This window comes from Eleutherodactylus coqui, chromosome 9 (genome assembly GCF_035609145.1).
Source record: "Eleutherodactylus coqui strain aEleCoq1 chromosome 9, aEleCoq1.hap1, whole genome shotgun sequence".
Taxonomy (NCBI): Eukaryota; Metazoa; Chordata; class Amphibia; order Anura; family Eleutherodactylidae; genus Eleutherodactylus; species Eleutherodactylus coqui.
In genome coordinates, this window is record NC_089845.1 from 75,034,381 (window position 1) to 75,057,551 (window position 23,171).

At 41.3% G+C, this 23,171-nt stretch overlaps 1 protein-coding gene across 1 annotated transcript in view; it reads left to right on the plus strand.

The window, feature by feature from the left end:
• Positions 1–11,365: 11,365 nt before the first annotated feature.
• APCDD1 (APC down-regulated 1) overlaps positions 11,366–23,171 on the plus strand; it is a 75,759-nt gene continuing 63,953 nt past the window's right edge. Inside the window, exon 1 of the mRNA XM_066579543.1 lies at positions 11,366–11,615. Coding sequence (XP_066435640.1) covers positions 11,552–11,615 — 64 coding nt within the window. The 5' untranslated portion in view covers positions 11,366–11,551. The remainder of the gene's footprint in view (positions 11,616–23,171) is intronic.

Genomic DNA, 23,171 nt, shown 5'->3' on the forward strand with positions numbered 1-23,171 from the left:
TCAGAAAGAAATTCTTTCACTATTTATTTTCAAAGCCTTAAGTATGAAGCCGTGGTCCAAAATGATTAACACAAAAGATGGAATTGTTATTGCTAAACTTGTCAAATTTTAATTTGGGCTGTCAAGTGGTGTTATTCACATATTTTAACTCTTCCGAGACTTATGTACACAAACTGACTGAACCCAAAAATGACAAAAACTGTTTTTGAACTGTGTGAACACGGGCACCAAGTGGCATCGTTATGTCATACATTGCAATATACTCGAAATGTAAATGAAGCCTAGAGCATAGTCATATTATTTCGGGCAGTTCTAGTCTAATAAACTAAAAAAATATTAGTGTCCGTGGCAGAGGGGCCACTGCAGTGGCATGTTTGAGCCAACAGGGGGCCATAGGATGGGAAAATGGTTGTTCTCTGCTGTGGAGCTGCCTGACTGTGCCCAATTTTCGAGGGCTTGTTCAAAAGAGGTGGAAGACCCTCAGGTGTGGCACCCCACCTGGAGAGAGAGAAAAGCTACGCAAGAAAGCCTGTGTGAGCTGTACGTTAGTGACTATCTTGTACTACCAGATAGGAGATGCACCCTGTGTTGGTGCATGGTTTTGTGACGCTTTGGACCTTACTGTTAGAGAGGGTCTTCGTTATATGTTTAGTAAGAGGCCAGACAGCCAGGTGTTAAGTTACCGTTCCCGCACTGTATTGATGTTAAATGCCATGGGGAAATATTTTACTGTGAAGAAACAATAAAGCTGCCTGAAGCCAGATTAAAAAGAATCCGTTGTGTGCAAGTGAGATCCCATGCATGTGCCAACCATTTTATGTAAGAAGATGGCAATCCTAGCGAGTGACTAATCCCCCAGATGTCAAATAATCTAAAGTCAAGACTCAGAAGACCCTTGGCTTGGTCTAGGTGTCACATTTGTGTCACAATATTATCACAAACAAGTCATGAGTAAGTATGTATGAGTGTAACTACTATGGGTGAAAAGGTGGTGGTCATACTTGGGTTACCATTAGAGATGAGCAAGTATACTCACTAAGACTAACTACTCGAGTGAGTAGTGCCTTAGCCGAGTATCTCCCCGCTCGTCTCTAAAGATTCGGGGGCTGGCGCGGGTGACAGGTGAGTAGCGGGGGGGAGAGCGGGAGAGAGAGATCTCCACTCCGTTCCTCCCCGCTCTCCCCCGCCGCTCCCCGCCGGCGCCCGAATCTTTAGAGACGAGCGGGGAGATACTCGGCTAAGGCACTACTCGCTCGAGTGATGTGCCTTAGCGAGTATACTCGCTCATCTCTAGTTACCATACAAACTGATTACAATCACGTGAGCGAGCAGATTGGTGCAGTAGATAGCGCTGTTGTTTTGCCGCACTGGACTCTCAGGTTTAATCTGAACAAGGGACACATCTGCACACACTTTGTGTGTTCTCTCTGTATTTGTGCGAGTTTCTTCAGGGTATTGCAACTTCCAAAAACATACTGATGATTAGTGAAAGTGTGTGTTTGAAATAGGTAGCTTATATTGTAAGGACAGGAACTGACACAAGTGAGCACAATAACCTTCACTAACTAAGGATCTGACCTTCACTGTGCTTCAATAACCAGGGTGGAGAACTGCTCTGACTCTGTCGGACCTGGTGCATCCATGTATTGTTTTGTAATACAGCTTTGATATCCTGCTATTTCTTATGAACAGGGCCATCTCTCTTTTTACATCATTGCAGTCTGGATTTTCATTTGCTTTTCAGTATTATTTATTTTGTTGTTATTATGTTTAGTGCTTCTCCATACTGGAGGGGAATATGTTTGTGTTATATAAGTGTAGTGTCCCAGAGTTGTCACTACTGAGTATTAATCTTACTCTGGGAAAATAAGAGAGGGTGATTATATGTTTTAAGTGTTTTCTACATGTTCCGATGATTTCATATCTTTTAATATACTCTTTGAATGGGCTGAATTGATGGCTATATTGGAGTTGGTGACTGGAGGATCTGAAAGTTTAGATCAGAGGGTTAGAGTATCCCCTGTAATTCAGTATTGCTCAGCATCTGTCTGTTGTATTTGTCTAGCCTCTCAGCTGCAGAGAGAACCCCAGAAGTTTATAAAGACCCCTGTTCAGTTCTAGAATCTTCAGAAAGGAGAACACCTCAGGTGTAGCAATAAGTGCCTACACCTGGTTAAGGGAAAGTTATCTACAGCTTTATTCCTAAGTCTGAGGAAGGGGCAAGGTTCCAGATGCAACGTCGTAAGATTTATACCAGGGCTCCTGTGAAAAATCTAGATAAGCAGTACGGGAATTTTGTTATGAACAGAGGTATCTCCAGTTATCATTTAATAAGCTGTATGTATGGGAATGGACTGTATTGAATGTCACTTTGTTTGCCACCTGAAGTTACAAGAAATGTAAATGTTACTGTTAATCCCTTCCTGATCCTGAAGCTCCTTTCCCACTGAGGGGTCCTTTACCATGCTACACTGTGAGATAATCATCAGGAGCAGAGACCAGCACCCACCATCAAGTCCCGCATCATTTACTACAGTGCACCGAGGACTTAAGCCTCCTGCCCAGGCTAACTACATAAGTAATGACAGATGGATGGATGGAGGGATAGATAGATAGATAGATAGACAGACAGACACAGACAAACGGAGAGACAAACATCACAGTTTCTTTACTCAAGCACATATTATTGGATATTTCCATTAGTTGTACACAGTAAGGAAGCCCTAGTGGTAATTTCTTTAACCTATAGATGACTTTATTCAAGCTCAAATTACCTGACTGATACAATTATTATTTTCTCAGATTGAAAAGAAATGCAGAGCTCACTTTCATATATTTTCAGGTGGAAGTTACAAAAAAAAACAACTTTTTACTGCTAATTGCCAAGCAGTACTGAATTCAGAATAGAAGTTACTGAAGATCATGTGTGAAGAAATATGGGGGCGGACTTAAAGGTCACTAGGTAGGGTTAATGCTTCATTTTATGAATGAAGAATCACCCATCGCGATTCCATTAGGTATGTATATCAGGCACTGTTAGAGGCTCTTGTGCAAATGAAGGTATAGAAAAAGGCTGTTTGAAACAACTGTATTAATAAATGGAAATGTTGTATCAAAAAGATGTCACTTGGATTTATTGATCTCACTGGTATTATCTTTAGCCTCTTAAGGACCAGGCTGTTTTGGTCCTAAAGGACGAGAGACTTCTTAGGGATCTTACCCATGTGGTGGTTTTACTGCCTTATTTTATTTCCTTCAGCTACCAAAATTATTTTTGCTGCGTTTTTTTTTACCATGACTTATAGGGCAATTTTTTTTAGTGACTTTTTATTCTGTTTTCTTGTTTTATTTGGGTAAAAAGCTAAAAAAAAGGGTTTTGTTTTTTTTAAATAATAGTTGTATGTCCCCCCATGAGATCATATAAGACCTCTGGGGATCATTCATATTTTGAATTTTTTTTTTTTTTTTATTTCACACTTTTCCACTGTAGCTGGAGCCCCAGTTACAGGGGAAAACATTTCCCTGTATTGACAATATTCACTAATAAAGCTGATCAGAGTCTGCTAGGACCCTACAGCTCTGCTGTAACAGGGTGACCTGGAGGTCACGTGATCGCCAGGTCGCACCGTGGAAGTAATACTTTCACATTTAAGTATATACCGCTTGTCGAGCGCTATGAAGCCGGGAAAGGAAAAGGCAGAAGCAGTTAAAAACTGTTTTTTCCCTTTTCTCCAGGTCCTCGGCTGTGTTTGACAGTTGAGGACCCGACCTGCTGCTGTTTGATTGCAGTAGCAGAGGTTTTAAACCCACGCCATACTTCTGCTATCGGTGGAAATTAAAACCTAGGACCAAGCACCATATATTTGCCGCTCTTGGTACTTAAGGGGTAAAAGTGGGTGACTAACCCCTTTTTACTTAATACATATGTAAATACATTTATCTGCTGTGTTCCATGAAAACTGAAAAAAAAATAGTCCCAAGTCATGACAATTCTAAAATTTTTTCAACAGATGAAGGTATGATATACTTCTACTCTGACTGCTGGGACCCACACTGACCCTCTGAATTATTGGGGTACACTTATAGCTAATCACTACAGTTCCTGCACAATTTTTCCTGCAAAATAATCCTTCTGTCCATCCACTGTGCAAGAAATGTAACACAGAACCATTCACCTAAAGGGGTTTTCCACTGAAATACTTTTGGTTATCAGGGTTCGCCGTTCAGGACCCCGACCGATCAGCTGTGTGGACACATGCTGCCAGCACCGCAACAACAGAGGTCAGAGTAGAAGCCTCCACGCCGACCTCCATCTAGTGGCCAGCGCTTGTGACTGCAGGCATGGCTATTATTGAAATCAATGAGAGCCGTGCTTGCAGTTACAAGCACCGGCCACTGCATGGGAGGTTGGCGTGGAGACTTCCGCTCTAAATACACAGAGGTCGAAGCAGAAGCCTCCGTGCCAACCTCCCATGTAGTAGCCGGCGCTTGTAACTGCAGGCACATATCCCATTGATTTCAATGAGAGCTGTGCCTGCAGTTACAACACAGAGGTCGGCCACTACACAGAGGTCAGTGAGGAGGCTTCTGCTCCAATCTCTGTGTTATTGCGGCACTGACAGCATGTGCCCGCACAGCTGATCGGTCGGAGGCCCAAGAGGCGGACCCCAGCCGATCAACTATTGATGACCTATGCTGATGACAGGTCATCAATAGTATTTCTCTGGAAAACCCCTTTAAATGGAGCTGTGTTGCAGATCTTTGAACAGCTGCTGGACAAGACCAGAGCTATAAAAAGAAACTTTACTGTACTATATTATGCAGTCAGCTTCTAAGCTCCCTCTAGTGGTGGGTAGTGTTGAGCAAGCCAAACCAGTAGAAAACATGTTTTTTAAAAAGTTTGGCACACCAGCTGAACAGAACTTTTCGACCATTTGCTCATCACTAGTGGTGGCTGCACACAGCCACTATTCTATTATTAAGTTACTGAGTCAATCAAATGTAACATCAGCCATTGATGCTAGGTGGTGAAGATTGCCCACTTGACTAGTGTAAGGCTTTGTATATAGTAGAAGGCATTGCAGCTGAATGGCATAGGGGGTGGGGGTCTAAAAGAAGAATAAAAGTTGCAATGGTGTCAGTGGAGATGGGGCTATAAGGATATGCAGCCCGCCCCTCTTGTTATAATGTACCTGATAGGTCCTCTTTAAATCTATATCTAAGTAGATTTGAAGACCTGTTTCAGAGAGGTTCCAGCCACTATAAGATATGTGGGCGCACAGACAACACATGCCGCATTTTAGTGACTGACTTCCAAGTGTTTTGAAGCACAAAGACATGAAGAACGTTCTCCTGATTTATTACAATTAAACAGAATTATGGTTCTGAAATATACAAGATATGAATTTGGAAATGCGCTGAACTTCAACCTTTTCAGATATGTTTAGTGACTGCTTAAAGGGGTTGTCCCGAGGCAGCAAGTGGGTCTATACACTTCTGCATGGCCATAATAATGCACTTTGTAATGTACATTGTGCATTAATTATGAGCCATACAGAAGTTATAAAAAGTTTTATACTTACCTGCTCCGTTGCTGGCGTCCTCGTTCCCATGGTGCCGACTAATTTTCGCCCTCCGATGGCCAAATTAGCCGCGCTTGCGCAGTCCGGGTCTTCTTCTTTTCTGAATGGGGCTCCGTGTAGCTCCGTGTAGCTCCGCCCCGTCACGTGCCGATTCCAGCCAATCAGGAGGCTGGAATCGGCAATGGACCGCACAGAAGCCCTGCGGTCCATGAAGACAGAGGATCCCGGCGGCCATCTTCAGCAGGTGAGTATGAAGACGCCGGACCGCCGGGATTCAGGTAAGCGCTGTGCGGGTGGTTTTTTTAACCCCTGCATCGGGGTTGTCTCGCGCCGAACGGGGGGGGGGGTTTAAAAAAAAAAAAAACCTGTTTCGGCGCGGGACAACCCCTTTAAGCTTCCTTTATAAAACAACTATGACTGTTCAGAAACATATCTGGTATCTTTACTATGAAAGCACTAAACAAGTAAAGACACTTCTGCAAGTTTATTATCAATTATAATTGGTCTGCAGGTTATTCATATAGTGCCAACCTATTCCATGGCAATGTGCAGAGATTGTATTTACAGCCGATGCTGCCAAGCTCACACTGTTATTTCCCTGTGGGCACACACAATCCAATCCATACGGACAGTTTCATATGAATCCAAGTAAGTTTAGACTGTTTTGAAGCGTAGGATGTAAAACTGGGAGAAACACACAAAAACAAGTACCAACAACCAAACAAAATTTGAATGCAGTTCACATTTACTGTAGGTGCAGATACATATGTCTACATACGTATGTAGGTGCAAAAACGTATGTAGTCTTACAAGCTTTCATGACAATCATGACAGTAGTAATGTCCCAGCAATTATCTATAGAAAAATGGCTCATGTATTAATTTTATTTTAAATAATTGTCGGCACGCAGCAAGTATGCAACGTAGCAAATATGGTGTGCTGCCAAAAAGCACTTGTATGAAAAAGCCCTAATGGTAGAGAATAGGAGTTAATGGACAGAAAGTAGTCAATTAACGAATATAGTGTTCAGGAAGAGATCTAGTACTGCCCTGCCCCCAGAAGGAGTGGTATAGGAGCTTTATCTGTTAGTACAGTATTGCTATCCTGCTTTATTCAGACCCCCAGAAGTCCAATAGTGCTGTCATTAAATCCCCCACTCTCTAATGAGATGACTAGGCTGACCCCACCCCAGTCTACACAGTAATGTCAGCCTATTGTCTGCACTTTTGTGGCTAGTGGGAACATTAAACTCTTTCTGTATTTCTATGGATAATCATATAAAAATATAATAAAAACTTCAAGGGTTTTAAAAAATTATGCTAAAATCCTAATTTGCATAATGCTTTCTAATTATGCATTCCCTTTAATACATACAAAAAAGCACGCAGAACTGAGCTTCTGTGGTATTCTATAAAAATACTTGAGGCATTTCATACCAGAGCAACACAAAAATGAAACAGACATATATACATAAATATATCACTATATTATTTACTTAAAGAGAACCTGTCGTGTCATCGCATCAGTGGAGCTGGCTGCACAGCTTTACAGCGGTGGCCCCAATGACTCTATTGCAGCCTTTTTTGCTACACTCACCCCCATTACCCCCCATTCAGCTCCTGACACTTGGAATGTGTCAAGTGAATGGTCTTGACCAATCATAGTCAATGGGTGATGTCAGATGTCATTGGCAGTGAGAAGTGGGGACTGCCAACTTGATGCATTCACAGCACCTAGAGACAGATTGTAGGAGAACGGGTATGGGGGGAACAGGAGTGAGTATTAACAAAAAAGAAAGGTTGTGATAGAGGCAGTGAGGCTATGACTGCAAAGCTATGCAACTGGCCACACTGACAAAAGGACATGACAGGTCCTCTTTAGCATGATATTATATAGGATAAAGCTTGGGCCACGGGGCAACTTTGTTGCACTACTGAAAGGGAAGCTGTCACTAACTTGAAGCTGGTGATGCCAATGGTATGTAGGGAATAATACAGTGGAGAGTGCGGCAAAGTTATGTTTTTATTCAAGCCTGCTACACCCCTATACCTTGTAAAAGTGAGATTTAAGCCTTCCTAGGCAGTATAGTAAAGAATCAGGGACGGTCTGAGAGGCAGGCCTAAATCGTCTCTGCTGCCTGCAGTGCTCTCCAATCCTGGGCTATTCACTCTGTGATTGATGGGAGATGTGGGTGACGTCTCCTATGTTATCCACAGTCCCCTCCAAATTTCAGGCATGTGCCATACACACCCAGAGACCGGCCCATGTGCGATAGGGCTCGGCGATCTGTGCATGTGCAGGTCCCTGCTTGCACGAGATTTGAACAGGTTGGTGGATGATCAGAGGAAGGAATACACTGGGAGTCAGCCTGCAGTGTACTTACAGCCTAAGTGCATTTGGGGGTTGTGAGCCGTAATGCTGTCATGATTTACAGAGAGCACACAAGTATTTATGAAATCAAGACAATAAGAATGATTGCATCAAGTTATAGCATCCATATTTTATGTATTAAAGGGAAGCTGTCACCAGGTTCGTGCTGCCGGCATTATAGGCAGTATTACCCAGAGACAGTTATGCAATTATGTCTTTTGTCCCAATACGTTTCATTCTGAAACACTGCAATTTGACTTGGGAAGTGAGTTTTGGGTCACGAATGCTTGATACGCCAACTTCTCCCCACCTTAAACATGTTTATAGGGAAAGAGTTGTCAGTCTACATGTTGCAGGTGGGGAGATGTTGGCACAGCCCGTCTTCGTGACTTTGAACTCAGTGTTTCAGAATAGAGAATACAAGGGGGCAATAGGCATACCTGTCCCGAGTTCATGCTGTCTGTGGTTCAGGCAACATTAACCAGGCGACAGATTCAGTTTCAGGACAAATTCTGTCCCAGAGTAGGAGGGGCAGAGGGGTATATTATCTGCAGTTGTTCTTCTCTGCTGACCCTCCGATCTACCGATTTCGGGCCCTATTTTAAACTGTCCAGGATAGCTGCAGCGATTTGCTAACTATGTGCATAATGCACACTGTGTGCTGCTCTCTGATTGGCCAGAGCTGAACATGTGAGCAGCTCTGGGCAATCAGAGAGCAGGTATAGTGCATTGGTAGTCTAACACAAGCAATGCTTTTTGAGGAACTAGTTAGTCTGAAGATTATGTTGGCCAACTTGGATGGCCGAAAACATGACTCGGTGCCAGCGGATTGAAAGGATAATGGCAGATAAGAAACCTCCATTCCCCATTGATCCAGGGACAGAAATTTGTCCCAAAACGGGAGGGTTGCTTTAATCTGATAATGTTATTGAGCTATTGAACGAAATCTTTTCCCCTCTAGCACTTTATCACCTTCTGCCCGGCACTTTACTTAGAACCTCTGCTACTAAGTGATTATCATATATGTTTTAATAGGGACAGGGCAGTTTGGTTACGGATCAGGATCATCTTTGTCAAGGGCAGCTATCCTTCTTGTATATGCAGCTGAATAATGGAGGGCCTTAAAAGGGCAAGATCTAGGCTCTTCCATCTTCTTTAGCTGTCTGTCATCTTGCATTACATATGGATCTATGATATACATAGGGTTACAGTAAAAGAAATAGACAGTCCTAACATTTTGTAGAAATCAAAGTATTATTGATATAGCCAAAATACTTACATGGTATTTAGTATATGTCCAAGTTTGATCAAGTTACAAATGTTTATGCGTGAGTCTTTTCATGAACACGATCCACTTGTTCATTGGCTACAGGTGCCTACCAAAATTTTCATTTTAGATAAACAACCAGTGTTCTGAAATGTCTTGCTCCACAGGCACGCACATGATACTGATGTCACGAAAAGCTGAAGTCACAGAAACTTTCACCCCAATTCTATGCTATCACTCATATTGCGTGTCTACTAGGGATGAGCGAGTATACTCGCTAAAGCACTACTCGCTCGAGTAATGTGCTTTAGACAAGTATCTCCCTGCTCTTCCCCGAAGATTCGGGGGCTGCTGCGGAGCAGGGAGCAGCGGGGGAGAGCGGGGAGGAACGGATTGGAGATCTCTCTCTCCCGCCCGCTCTCCCCTGCTCCCCGCCGCAACTCACCTGTCAGTTGCGGCAGCTCCCGAATCTTCAGGGACGAGCAGGGAGATACTCGTCTAAAGCACATTACTCGAGCGAGTAGTGCTTTAGCGAGTATACTCGCTCATCCCTAGTGTCTACGTATTTAATAGTTTAGGTTCTATATGATGTTAAAAGTGCCTATTTCTTTAGTAGTAACCCTGCATGTTTACTTGTTTGAACATTTAGAAATAAAAAATAAAGGTAATGTTCTATGAACTTATCTCTGTGGAGGCAGCGTGATGATGTGTTGTACTGCACTACATGTGCAGGTCTTGTGGCAGCCTTCATGTGGCCCTGGTGACTCATAGGCTGCAGGCATAAAATGACCTTTGGCCTATGAGAGTGAATGGTTTTGCAAGGAATAAAGTATATCCACAATTCCTAGCATTATAGTTGAAAGCAGCAGTTGCCCAGGGATCCTGGGATCTGGCCCAAAAATCAAGCGACGCTACTGATGAGAATATTACATTTAAGGTATAGTAAATATAACATTAATGATACATATAATCCCATGTGTGCATGCATATTCAAGTTTTGTGTTTGTTTGCTTTTATATTACAATCATTGTAGAATTTCATCTGCTGTTTCCCTTTTAGAAGGTGCTGTCTAACATCGGGTGAATGCATGGATGGATGGGTAAAAAGCAAAAGCAGTAGCACAGTCTGAATATGCACTAAGAGTGAACAATCCCGGAGCCTTACCCCAGGTCACTTCAGTAATAAAAAATGAAAAACAGGCAACACTCCATACATATGTTGATAGAAATATTGAGTCTTTTATTCACCCATCAGTGCCAATACAACATTTTGCCTCTCTCTTGAGCCCCTACCTGCTTTATATACTCATGCACCTTCATACAAAGCGTAATTGCTGCAGGCATTCTGCAATGGAAAACCAGCAGCAATTACACTGTAAATTTGCAGTGGCCACATTCACACCTAAATTGTTTCTAATTGCGGAAATGCAGCGGGATTCAACCCTTGTATCTTAATGGTTGAATTACACTGCATAAATCTGCAGTTCAAATAGACAAGCTAACGATTCAGAATCAGAAGTGTTTTTCAAAAATGCTGCAGATTTGTTGCATAAATTTTCCGCACCATGTGAAGGAGATTTTTTTAAATGCACCAGTTAAAATCAGCGCGTCCTTACGTCAAAACTGCAAGATTACATTTCGCAGCTTTCTGCTGCAGAATTAAGGACGTCTTGCGGAATAATTATTGCGGATTTCTAACATACAGGACATGTTATTCCACAATTAAAGACGTTCCATAGAACGCATTCCGTAGTTAAAGGCGCCACAAAATCAACAAAAATTGACAAAACCTGCATCTGTGCTGCATCCTGCAGACAATTTCGTCCCATGTGAAAGTCCCTTAGCAAAGATATAACCTTGTGTAGTAATTTGAGCATCTCCTGCCCGATATTTGACTGTGAAGTACACTTATACTAGTTGTGTAGTATAACAAATGCATTATTACTAATATCCATTATGAATGATAAACTCAACAGTTTTCAACAGATATCATTGTGTCCATGGTCTGTGTAGTATGGTATCTCCAGCATGACAAGCGCAGGACATCAGCAGCAATTTCCAGGGCTCTGGTGTAGACCTGATCACAGGGCTGAGATGTCAGCCAGCCCTCCCCCTGTACGCCCCTCCACTTATAGGAAGGAGCTCAGCCACTGCGAGGAGACAAGCTCATCCCTGCCATAGTCTGTGCACTGGAGGGGATGGTGCATGGAGGGCTGTGAGTGATCTGCACCGAGCCCTGGACACTGCTCGCTCACCCAGGGGACACTACTGCTGGATTATAATCTACATGCTCGGATTGTAAAGTGCACAAAGTTCAGTGAATGTGAGAAGCCATGGAGATCCCATGCCTGTGTCTTGCTGCCATCCTCTGTTTTCTCCCAGTGTTCATCGTATCTGGTACGTGTGTGCATTTCTGGTTGTTACAATTTGCAGTTCTGTTACTTTGTTGCTCATTGGAAATGTTTTCCTACTCCCTACACATTCATAATATCCTACAAAATGTACTAAACCTCAAAGAATAGTACAGCAGCGAAGAAGATAATGAGATACTAGTGGTCACAGATTAGATTAAGTTTTGATAAAGTCCACTCATGTGGCTATTACTTAAATAGCTATAAATGCATTTATCCTCACTGTGTGACAGTTTTGCAAAGGCCATTTATACAAAGGGATTGCTATGTTATGTTCCCATTGTAATACTTCTGTCAACATGTATCACAATAGTGTAACATGTTTTATGTGACTTCACATGTGTAACCCTAAAATCAATTTCCCCTGATATACAATCTCATACACTGAACTAGTAGTCACTTTGCATTTGGGTCTTAACTTTACTTTTACAGTTTGGTTTTTAAATCACTTGTCAGGAGGACTAAAATTGCAATATTTTGACACATAATAATGTGCACAGGTAATGCCAGAATAAATACATGTGGAGGACTTTTATAAATGAAGTGTCCAAATCTCAGGTTGATTAGAGAGTGTGAGGATAAGAAAACATTTATTTTACATTGGCAGAGATAGATAGATAGATAGATAGATAGATAGATAGATAAGATTTATAGGGGGTGAAGATGTTGCTGTTATAGCCAAGAACCACAGTACTTTATTTATGGGGCCCTGTGACAGATTCTGCTTAGGGGCCAAAGACTTTCAAGTTACTATCTATCTATCTATCTATCTATCTATCTATCTATCTATCTATCTATCTATCTATCTATCTCTCATATCTATCTATCTATCTATCTATCTAATATCTATCTATCTATCTATCTATCTATCTATCTCTCATATCTATCTATCTATCTATCTATCTATCTATCTATCCTACTACAGCAAAAGAATGTGTTGCAGAAAATAATGTAAAATAACCAAAAGGTTTCATTCTAAGACAGCCATATATACTTATATGTCAGACTCAACAAAAGGTAATGGAACAGAGTGATTTAAAATATAGATATGTCTAGAGCTGTTTATTAGAGATGTATACTACATTCTCTTTCTGCTGTGCCCACACTGTCCTCTTTCCTGAATGACCTTTTATAACCATTATTAGATCATTACTGCTTGTGCTGATGCTATTTCAGATTATCAGATGTTTGAAAGATGATCCGCCAGTCGGTGTTCTTAACACATTTTACTTGAAATAGATTATTCTGCTTACTCATACTGTGGTCATTAGCGCAGGATTGCATCTTTGAAGCTGCATTTAAAACATCTCTGAGTTAGTTGTAGAACATTGCTAGTTTCAATCATGTACAGGTACAATGGGCTGAAATGTTCTCTCAAAATATTGTGAATATTATTGAACTGAAATATATCCCCTATAATAGACAGACAGACGGATAGATAGATAGATAGATAGACATGATATAGATATCAGATAGATAAATATGAGATAGATATCAGATAGATTGATATGAGATAGATAGATATCAGATAGATATCAGATAGATAGATATGAGATAGATAGATAGATAGATATGAGATAGATAGATAGATATCAGATAGAAAGATAGATAGATAGACATGATATAGATATCAGATAGATAAATATGAGATAGATATCAGATAGATTGATATGAGATAGATATCAGATAGATAGATATGAGATAGAGATAGATAGATAGATATCAGATAGATAGATAGATAGATAGATAGATAGATATGAGATAGAGATAGATAGATAGATAGATAGATAGATAGATAGATAGATAGATAGATAGATAGATAGATAGATAGATAGATAGATAGATAGATAGACAAACTACTGTTATTGGGAACCACATTTGCAAATGATAAACCAACAATGCAGAAATAAAATGGCTTTATGCCATGTAATACTTATGCTAGTCCTCAAATCAGTCCAAGTAAATGTTTGCCTTAAATGATGTTTTTATGATGTGTGATGTATAATGTTATCTAAAAGTAAACCATACGTGACCATAAACCTAAACTATGCAACAAACGGATTATTGTGTACAAATAACTTGTAGTGTTTAGAATATACAAGCTTGATCAACTATGTATACTAGAAGAAGTGACCTTAAATAAATACACAGCAATCGTAAAACATTCATTTAGGTTCCAATGAAGAGTAACTTAGGATATACCCTTGGTAAGTATGATTGACATATGTCACATTACCCTTTTTAGAATATAACCTCAAGGCACTTCAAGGACTAGTGTTTTGTGCTTTGACTTACTAATAAACATTATATTACTTTGCTTTTTCATGTTTAGCCTAAAAGTCCGTTATACTCGTATTAGTCCTTGAAGGATAAACTTTAAAAACACTAAACATAAAGTCTTCTACTGCGTTTCCCGCGGTGGAAATCTATGTGTGAATTCTGCAGCTATTGGGTTGTACTGAACCTAATAGCTTTCTGCCTGCCAACGCTCACTTGCGGAATTCTGCCGCGGATTTATCTTCTGGGAGGTCTCCAATAATATAGCATATTAATGAAGACTACGGAAATCTGCGATCACTCACAGGCACTATAGCGTTTTTAATCGTGGTACTCCCATGGCGTAAATCCGCAGGCGTATCTCGCAACGCTCGAGGGCATGAGCCCTTACTCATGTGCATGTATGTGAATGTTCCCATTACTGGATATATGTGACATAAAGTAGATAGTAAGCAAATATTTTTTGGACTACCTGTCATTTACCTTGTTGAGCCAGGAGGGCAACATGACGTAGGGAGTCTCATAGGCCACGCAATGATCCCTGGGAAAAAGGGATGTAAATGGGATGGAAAAATACCCCTATAGCACCACCTATTGGAGAGAAGCTTTCTTATAAGTCAGTGTTTGACCTTTTAATAGGCCTTGTAAAATGATTAAGGATATAAGCCAAACTAGGGTCTTTTCCATAAGGGAAAGACACCCATCTACAGACAGCTATTTTATGGTCTTATTCCCTATCAGTGCAGAGTAGGGTTCTGTTTGTCTGAGTACAAAGCCTCTGACATGTACCCCCCTTTTCCCCAGATTCACATCAGAGACCTCTCACCCAGTCAACCAGAACCTCCTTATGGAGAAAACTCTGGTTTGGTTTATATTCTTAGCCATAGTACAAGGCTTGTTAAAAGGTTGGACTTTAACCTCAGTGGGCTACACTATGGCCAGACCCTCTTCAACACAATATAGCTGCTCCAAGGTACTGAGAGCTAACATTCAACTGCACAGTAAATCAGTATAGACTAAAGGTTCAGTCTCCCAAATTAGAGGAAGTACAATATATTCTTTAGTAACTAGCTCCAGGGATCATTTCACTAGTAGTTCATTTCTGGGGTCTAGAACTCATTCTGAAAGGTCTGCAGTGATCTACAGAAAATGTGGCATCAATAAGTAAATGGGCAGCATCTTATCCAATGTAGCATTCAGCAGTTGTATTGTATATCCACAAGACTTCCCAGTGTACATCACAATGTCACAACACATTTTAATGTTGTAAATACTGAAGACTTTCCGTGATTGATTGATTGATTAATTAAGAGCTTGAGGGGTAGCATGGTGGCTCAGTCGTAGCACAGCTGCCTCGCTAATCAAGGGACCTAAATTCAAATCCGACCATGTTCTCCCCATGTTTGTATGGACTTGTTTTGGATACTCTGGTTTCCCCCCACACTCCAAAAACATACAGATCGGTGAATTTCAGTCCCAATGGGGACAGAACTCAATGTAAAGTCCTGCATAATATGCATTGCATATGCTATAAAAATAAAGGTGATCATTAGACATACTGAACATAATACACTGTCTTGATGTATTAGTGTTCCCAGTGTAAGCGCAGGCTTAAAGACCCTTAACAATGTTTTCTTAGGAAACCCTATGTTGAGCTGCTGCATTGCTCCCATTGTCATTCTTCAATGACTTGCTTTCTATCAGTGTTTAGTGGGGTGAAAGAAATTTTGTCTCAGTATCTTACAAAGTAAGTCAAGCATTTCTCACATGAGTCTAAAGGTAAAGTTCCTTCTGTCAGTTTCTTTGCAGTCTTTTCTTTGTAGTCATTGGATTCAGTCAACACATATTTAGCAGTGTTTGAATGAAGAATATGATTTCAGCTGGAGCCATGAGAATCGCTGCTTGCCAGGAGCATGCTGTTTGACTTTACTTGTGCATTAATCCTGGCTGTTTATTCTCTGCTTTGTGATATCCAATCAATCTAGCTGTAACCTGTTTGCCAGAGACCAGTTCCAAATCTTTTTTTTGCTAAAGTTTGTGAAGTTTTCGGCTGTGCATTTAGTTTATTCAGGTCACACAGTTTGTTTTTCTTTTCCTCTTAAGAAAAGTTATTATGAGAAACTGTCCAGAAGGCTGTCTGAAAAAGATCAGATGTGCTGCAGAAACTATGTGAGATTTACAGTCTAGTAACCTCTGCTGTCCCCTTGTCTATTGTTCACTGCACAAGGCCAGTGGCCATTCAAAAGACCCTGTTCTCAAGATGATTTTATTTGTTCACTCACAGGGCTAGGAAGACCCATCTGACTGCTGTATATTCTACAGGTGCCGAAAAAAATCTTCCATGATCTCTTCAGTGCTGCTTATATATAATCCATCATCTTCTTATTGCAGAAAAGCAGTTGTCACAGCCATGATGTTTATGCAAAATAATTAGCAGCTATTCATAATATTTGTAAGCCAAGGATTCCCTGCGCAAAAAATTACATCCGGCCCCACGGTCATGATTGTACACTGTGCAGCACCTATAAAAAGCACAGTATGAGGACACTGCGGGTTGGGACATGGTGTGCATCTCCTGCAGTAAATATTCTGCAAGTTAGTAACCTAACTTTAAAGCAATGTTACTGTAGGATATGATGGAGTCTTATACATAATAGAATATATACAGAATTATATACTGTAGGTGTGCACGACAGAACCACTGGGATATAAAATCAGGAAAATGTATTAAGTATGCAGAAGACAGCACTCCAGCTGTGCTCTGCATACCCCGCTCGGAGCGCTCAACTGTATACCAGCTGAGCGTTCCGAGAAGAAAACTGCTGTATACAGCTGCATACCCCGCTCGGAGCGCTCAGCTGTATACCATATTTGTCAATTTTCTGTTGTTGTTTCTCTTTGACCCTGCCATCGCATATCAATGTCAATGAGGCACACCCTTTCTTTTCAATGATTGCCAATGTTATGGACCAAGACTTTATATATGGAAATCCCACCATATTTCTACTGCTTCATTTTGAACCACTGATCCAGGATAATTGTCCGATCAGTTCTTTGTTGTGGACAGATGGTAGTTTTTGCAGAGGTTCCAGTGAATTAGCTTTGCCACCAAATTGTGTCTTTGTGTGTACTGAATTTGTGTACATTTTTTGTAACAGCTGAGTACATGGTCGATTGTTTCATCAGCTTCTTTACAGACCCGGCATTTTACATATATTGTAGATTTTTCTACCCTGGCTTTTTCCTGATCACTTATTCTTGTGCATTCTGAGTCTTCACAGTTTAATTCCGATATTCTTGTTTTGCTTGCTGCACTTTAAGTAGCTTCTGCTTGTTTACTTCAGTCTGTGTCCATTCTGTACTTTCTTTGGTGCAATCTGCCAGGATCTGTTTCTCCTCTTCTACCATTTGCTTCACTTGCAGCAGTCCTTTGCCCCTGATCTTCCTGGGCAGATCAAGTCTACAGACATCACTACGTGGATGGAAGCCATAGTGAACGGTCATCAGTTTACTTGTTTTTTGATCGAAAGCATCCAGCTTGGCTTGAGTCCAGTCAAGGATAGCAGCAGTGATCTGATGGCGGTTATAGCCCAGATGTTAATGGCTCTGATGGGATGCCATTCAGCTTCGTCTACATTATTTTACTCGTTCTTTGGATGTCTTCCTTACTGATCACATTTTTCACTTGCCCGTGCTTGATTTTATTCAACTGTCAATGCCAAGGTATTTATAGGCCTCAAGCTTCTGACATCTTATAATTTAACCATTGGGCATTTCAATACCATTACTTTGCATGATTTTTCCCTTTTCAGCTCAACACTTGTGCACTTACCCAGGATAAATTCCATGGCTATGCAGCGTCCCATTGGGAGACCCCGAACACCTGACATACGTGGGGAGCTGGGAGGGTATAGTGCTGACGCGTCATGGTGGCACTTACCAGACTCCTTCCCAGTGGGACACACGCAGCCAAGGCCAGAGTATAACTGTGGGCCTCCTGGGACACCCCTAGGATAGGGAGATGCCCACTAAACAGGATAACAGGGGTTGTAGTTGTCACGTGTGACGCCACCGTTCCTACACACACCGGCATGACCCTCAGCAGAAAATAAATGCAGCCACAGTCAGTTCTTGAGTACCACGGGTCTCTAGGAATGGTTAGAGCCCGACATAAACTTTACTTGAAAACTTGAGACAGATAATACATGGCAGTTCAATTAAAGACTTTACAGTGCAGGCAAATGACTTCAAAACGTAGTACCTCCACGCGGCTCTCATAAGCTCAATTTCTGGGTAGGTACGCGGGGGTCACTGGCCAGGCACAGGGTTGGATTCCGCTGCAGGATCTGACCCAGCTGTGTGCAGACGGCTCAAATGTCACGTTTAACCCCTTAATGACGCGGCCTCCCTTTTTTTTTCCATTTTCGTTTTTTCCTCCCCCTATTAAAAAATCATAACTCCTTTATCCATCGACGTCACTGTATGACATCTTGTTTTTTGCGGGATGATTTGTACTTTTCAATGGTACTATTTAATGTACCATATAATGTACTGAAAAACGTTTAAAAAATTCTAAGTGGAGTAAAATGAAAAAAAAAACATTCCGCCATCTTTCAGTGCATCTTGTTTCTACGGCGCACAAACTGCAACAAAAATGACCCAATAACTTTATTCTATGGGTCAGTACGATTACTACGATATCAAACTTGTATTGTTTTTTTTGTGCTGTACTACTACCTTTATTTTTTTTCAAAGACATTTAATTTTTAAAAATTATTTTCTGCTGCATCTTCTGCGCGCAATAACTTTTAATTTTTCCATCGACGTAGTTGTGCGAGGGCTCAATTTTTGTGGGATGCCCTGTTAACATTATTACCATCAGAATACATACGACTTTTTGATCACTTTTTATTGCAGTTTTTCTGGGAGACAGGGTGACTGAAAAAGTGCATTTCTGTCGTTTTTTTGTTTTTTTTTCGGGCGACGTTCACCGTGCGGGGTAAATAATGCACTACTTTGATAGATCGGACTTTTAGGGATGAGGCGATACCAAATATGTATTTTTGTTGTATGATTTAGATTTTTTTTATTATAGATATGGCAAAAGGGGGGTGATTTTAAGGTTTTATTACTTTTTTTTACAATTATTAAAACTTTATTGATCTTAATTTTACTTTTTTTTCTCCCCTGGGGGACCACAACTAGCAATGCTTTAATCGCTCCTGCAGTATGATGTAATGTATGATGTAAAGACAGCTGTTCCCCTGCCGGTATTCACTCAGCAGCGCTTCTAGTGGTTCCCCTGCCAATATTCACTCAGCGGTGCTGCTAGCAGCACTGATCCCAGGTGCACACTGTGACATCAGTGTGCACCCAGAATACTTCTTCCCACTGGTGTTTCCTCCTTGGTTCTACGAAAGCAGAAGGGGGGAGGTGTCCGGACTCACACACTGGTGTCACAGTGTGCCACTGGGATCAGCGCAGATCATAGGAGCAGCAGTGTTTCGACGAGGAGAAGGGGGTAAGTATATGCGTGCTAGGGGGGCACTATTACTACTTGGGCTAATATAGGGGTCACTATTATAGCTGAAGGGGTCACTATTACTACTGAGGCCACTGTGGGGGTCACTATTACTACTAAGGCCACTGTGGGGGTCACTATTACTACTGGGGTACGTTTTTTACGTGGCGGAAATGCTGCAGAATGTCCTCAGTGGAAATTTCTGTGGCAAATTCCACAGAATTTCTGCATCCAAAAATCAGTTAAAATCTGCAATGTCTATTTTAAAACAGCCTTGTCCTCTTTATAACGATTGAGGTAAAATCGTACGTCGTGATAAGCCCCGCCCCCTGACGTGTTGGCACTTTGTGATGAATAAGTGGGTTTTGGGTTGCAGTTTGGGCACTCGGTCTCTAAAAGGTTCGCCATCACTGTTATAGGGTGTCCATCACACTTAGACCCAATGTCCACAGGCGGATTTTAATTATAAAATCTGTGCGTGTCTCTTGTGCGGGAGATTCGCACCTCTTGCCGCCCATAGGGAAAGAGAGAGGGAAAGAGTTCCCCCCTGTTCCCCACTGCTACCCCCCGCTCCACCCCGCCGCCCCCCGAATCTTTTCGCCCAAGTAGGCAGTTACTCGGTAAAAGCGATGCTCGATCGAGTAATTGTCCTAAATGAGCACGTTCGCTCATCTCTAGTTAGAAGACATGTGGCTTAGGTGTCATATACAGCACTGGTGTGAGTATAGGGGCTGCAGTGGTGCAACGTGTTTGTGCTATGGATGAGCCTTTTGGCGCGCGTATCGGCGTATTTTGCTGTACTTAATGCGCATGTGAGGCATGGATTTTTGCACACTGTACACTAACATGCTTCAATTTAAATGGCTATTTAGCCTAATGAGTTCCAGATGTGTTCTTTTTCCACAGAATTACACAGTGTTTCACGCATCCCCTTGCATATTGCACGGGCATTTCTGCACTTTCCATAGATTTCTATGAGGACCGAAGGTGCACAGATGCACACAAAAATAGAGCAAGTCCAATTTTTTTGCATGTGCAAAAAATGTGCATGCAAAAAAAAAAAAAGATGGGAACAAACCATCTATTCTCTGTGTATTGCGTGAGCAAATTTTGCATACGCAAATACATCTATGTATGGTAATGGTCCCCTTTAGGAACCCCATATTGAGCAATTGAATATGTAGATGTTAATGGTCTCTAGGTCTGTATACTTGGTAGACTGGTGTACGAATGGAGACCAGCTTATATCCATACACAGAGGCAATGCTAGCCTCATAACTCTGTTCATTAAAAATCTGTCAAGTAAGATGTTGGTACATATGCCAGCACCTCCATATATACAATGTGAGTATTCATGGGCTCTATGGCTATAGGCAACACTCAATGTTCATACAAAACATGCCACAGAAAAGGCGTTTAGACTCTTGTTAAAGGGAAATTAACAGAAAAAAGTCATACACATTTGCGCGTACAGCAGATATCTTATTTACCATTCACATTATGATATGTCCTTTTCTGGACAGAACTAATATTCATGGCCATTGGTGAGGGAGTGATCAGCCCAGGACCAAAATCGTTGTGCCTCTCATGGTGGACTTCACCTGCACTTTTGCTCTGTATTAGTGACATTGGGACATTGTTTGCTAGAGTTGAAACTAGTGGATATTTTGGTGCTACTCAGTGGACTCATACTGAGGGCTTATATGCTAATATGCTCACCACTATGGGCGTATTGGCACATGAACCTGGGGGGGAAGGAGGTGATGGACTATTCTAACTCTATGCTAATATACGCGAGTTTGAAAAAACTACGTGTGAGAAAGATAGGGCAAGTCCTATCTTTTCTCGCATAGTATTAACGCACAAGAATCCCAATAGTGAAAACGAAACCATTGAAATCAATGGTTTCGTCCCGTTATGTGGCCATGGTTTTTACACCCATGTGTTTAAGCCCTTACCTCTATTAGAACTCAGACATATTGGAACAACCATAGATAACTTGATTTAAAGAGATTCGTCCTAAATACAGACTCTGGTTAGTTTTTTGCATTATCTACATACAGATTAATCTATTAAACAGCTCAAAACTGTGGAGGAATTAAAGGGCTTGTCCAAGGATTACTCGTAACATTTTTCTGTTAAACCACACAAAATAAAGTAATTTTTTAAATAGAGTCATTTTTTAAAAATGCTTCTGTATCTAGATATTGCTATTGCATACTTATTATGCTGCCCTCTGCTTTTTTCTTTATTGCCTTTAGACCATCCATCCAACGTGTTCAATGTTGGTGGAATGGCAGGAAGTAGAAGCATTAAAAAGTGATCAGGTCTGCCAATTTTAGGTTACCTAAAGAAAACAGACTGAAAAGAAAGAACTATCTGGATCTGTGGGTCATAATGTGCATGACTTGATCCCTCTCTGTCAGTCAGCGGCTCTGATAAGGTCAGGCCCTCTTACATGACTCTATTATGGGGCACAAACATTAACCTGAACATTTAATTGCCCAATCATTGGGGAATGTAAAAGGGACAACAATCAGCTAGTGAGTAACCAAGTGTTTGTTCATCGGCAAGCATAAATAATGCTCACTGGTCGGCTATACATCATCCTTAGTGAACAGGGAGATGTGCAGCTGACCAGTGACAGCTATAGCAGGGTGAATGTTCATAGTAATGATTGTTCATTCCTCATTTCAGCAATTTTCAGCCCATGCAAAAGAAATCTCAACAAATGCCAATCAACATGCTTTCTCGATTGGCACATGTTACATCAGGCCAAGTATCGGCATGTGTAAAACGACCAGTTCTCACTACTATGTGACTGCATGTGAAGGGATCTGTAAAATGCTGCCATGTTATGTCTAAGCTGTTTATGATCCTTTTAGTCTACCTAACTGCGAAAGCAAGGGAAGAAAGAAATATATCCAAGGTTATGAAAACAGAATATTGTGTCAGCAAACAGGTTTCCTATCCATCTACTCGCAAATGACCTGTATGTATCTGAAAGGTTTGTACTAGCATAGTAATCAGCACAATGGAGCATACCTGCTGTGAAATACTACAGATAGCGTAGTAGGTAAAGTCCCCTGGTGCAAGCACCAAGTCATGACTGACTCCTCGCGGGATATCACATCGTGACGTTTAATCGGCAGATTGTTTTTGCCATTGCCTTCCCCGGTCATCTCCCCCCCCAATCTGGGTACTCATTTTACCGACCTCAGAAGGATGGAAGGCTGATTTAATCTTGAGCCAGCTACCTGAACCATGCAGGGATTGAACCTGTAACCTTCAGGTCGTGAGCGAGAGTTTAGGATTGCATTTCTGCTGCCTTAATATTTAGTCCCTATACGAGGTTCTGTAGTAATGAGTGATAAAAATTACCTGTATGTATACAAAAGGTTTGCAGTATCATAGTAATCAGCACAATAGGTCATGCCTACAGTGTAATACTACAGATACTGTAGTAATGAATGATATTAAGCATTCATTATCCACATGTCCATATCAGCGAGGGACTGGTTTATCAGATGCCTTTATATTCCCACCTTGCTTTAGAATCCCCTGAGACCCCAGGGACTAGTTGCCTGGGAGAAATGAATTTGGATGAATTTAAGCGTGGTATGCCGTAGGGTCTTATAAGTGGATAGCAAGGTTAGCCTCCGTGGAATGGGGGCTTTCCTTTCAAGGCGATCAACCCACATACAGGCAGAGTGATTTAAGGGCCATCGCAGGGAGTTTGGTTTC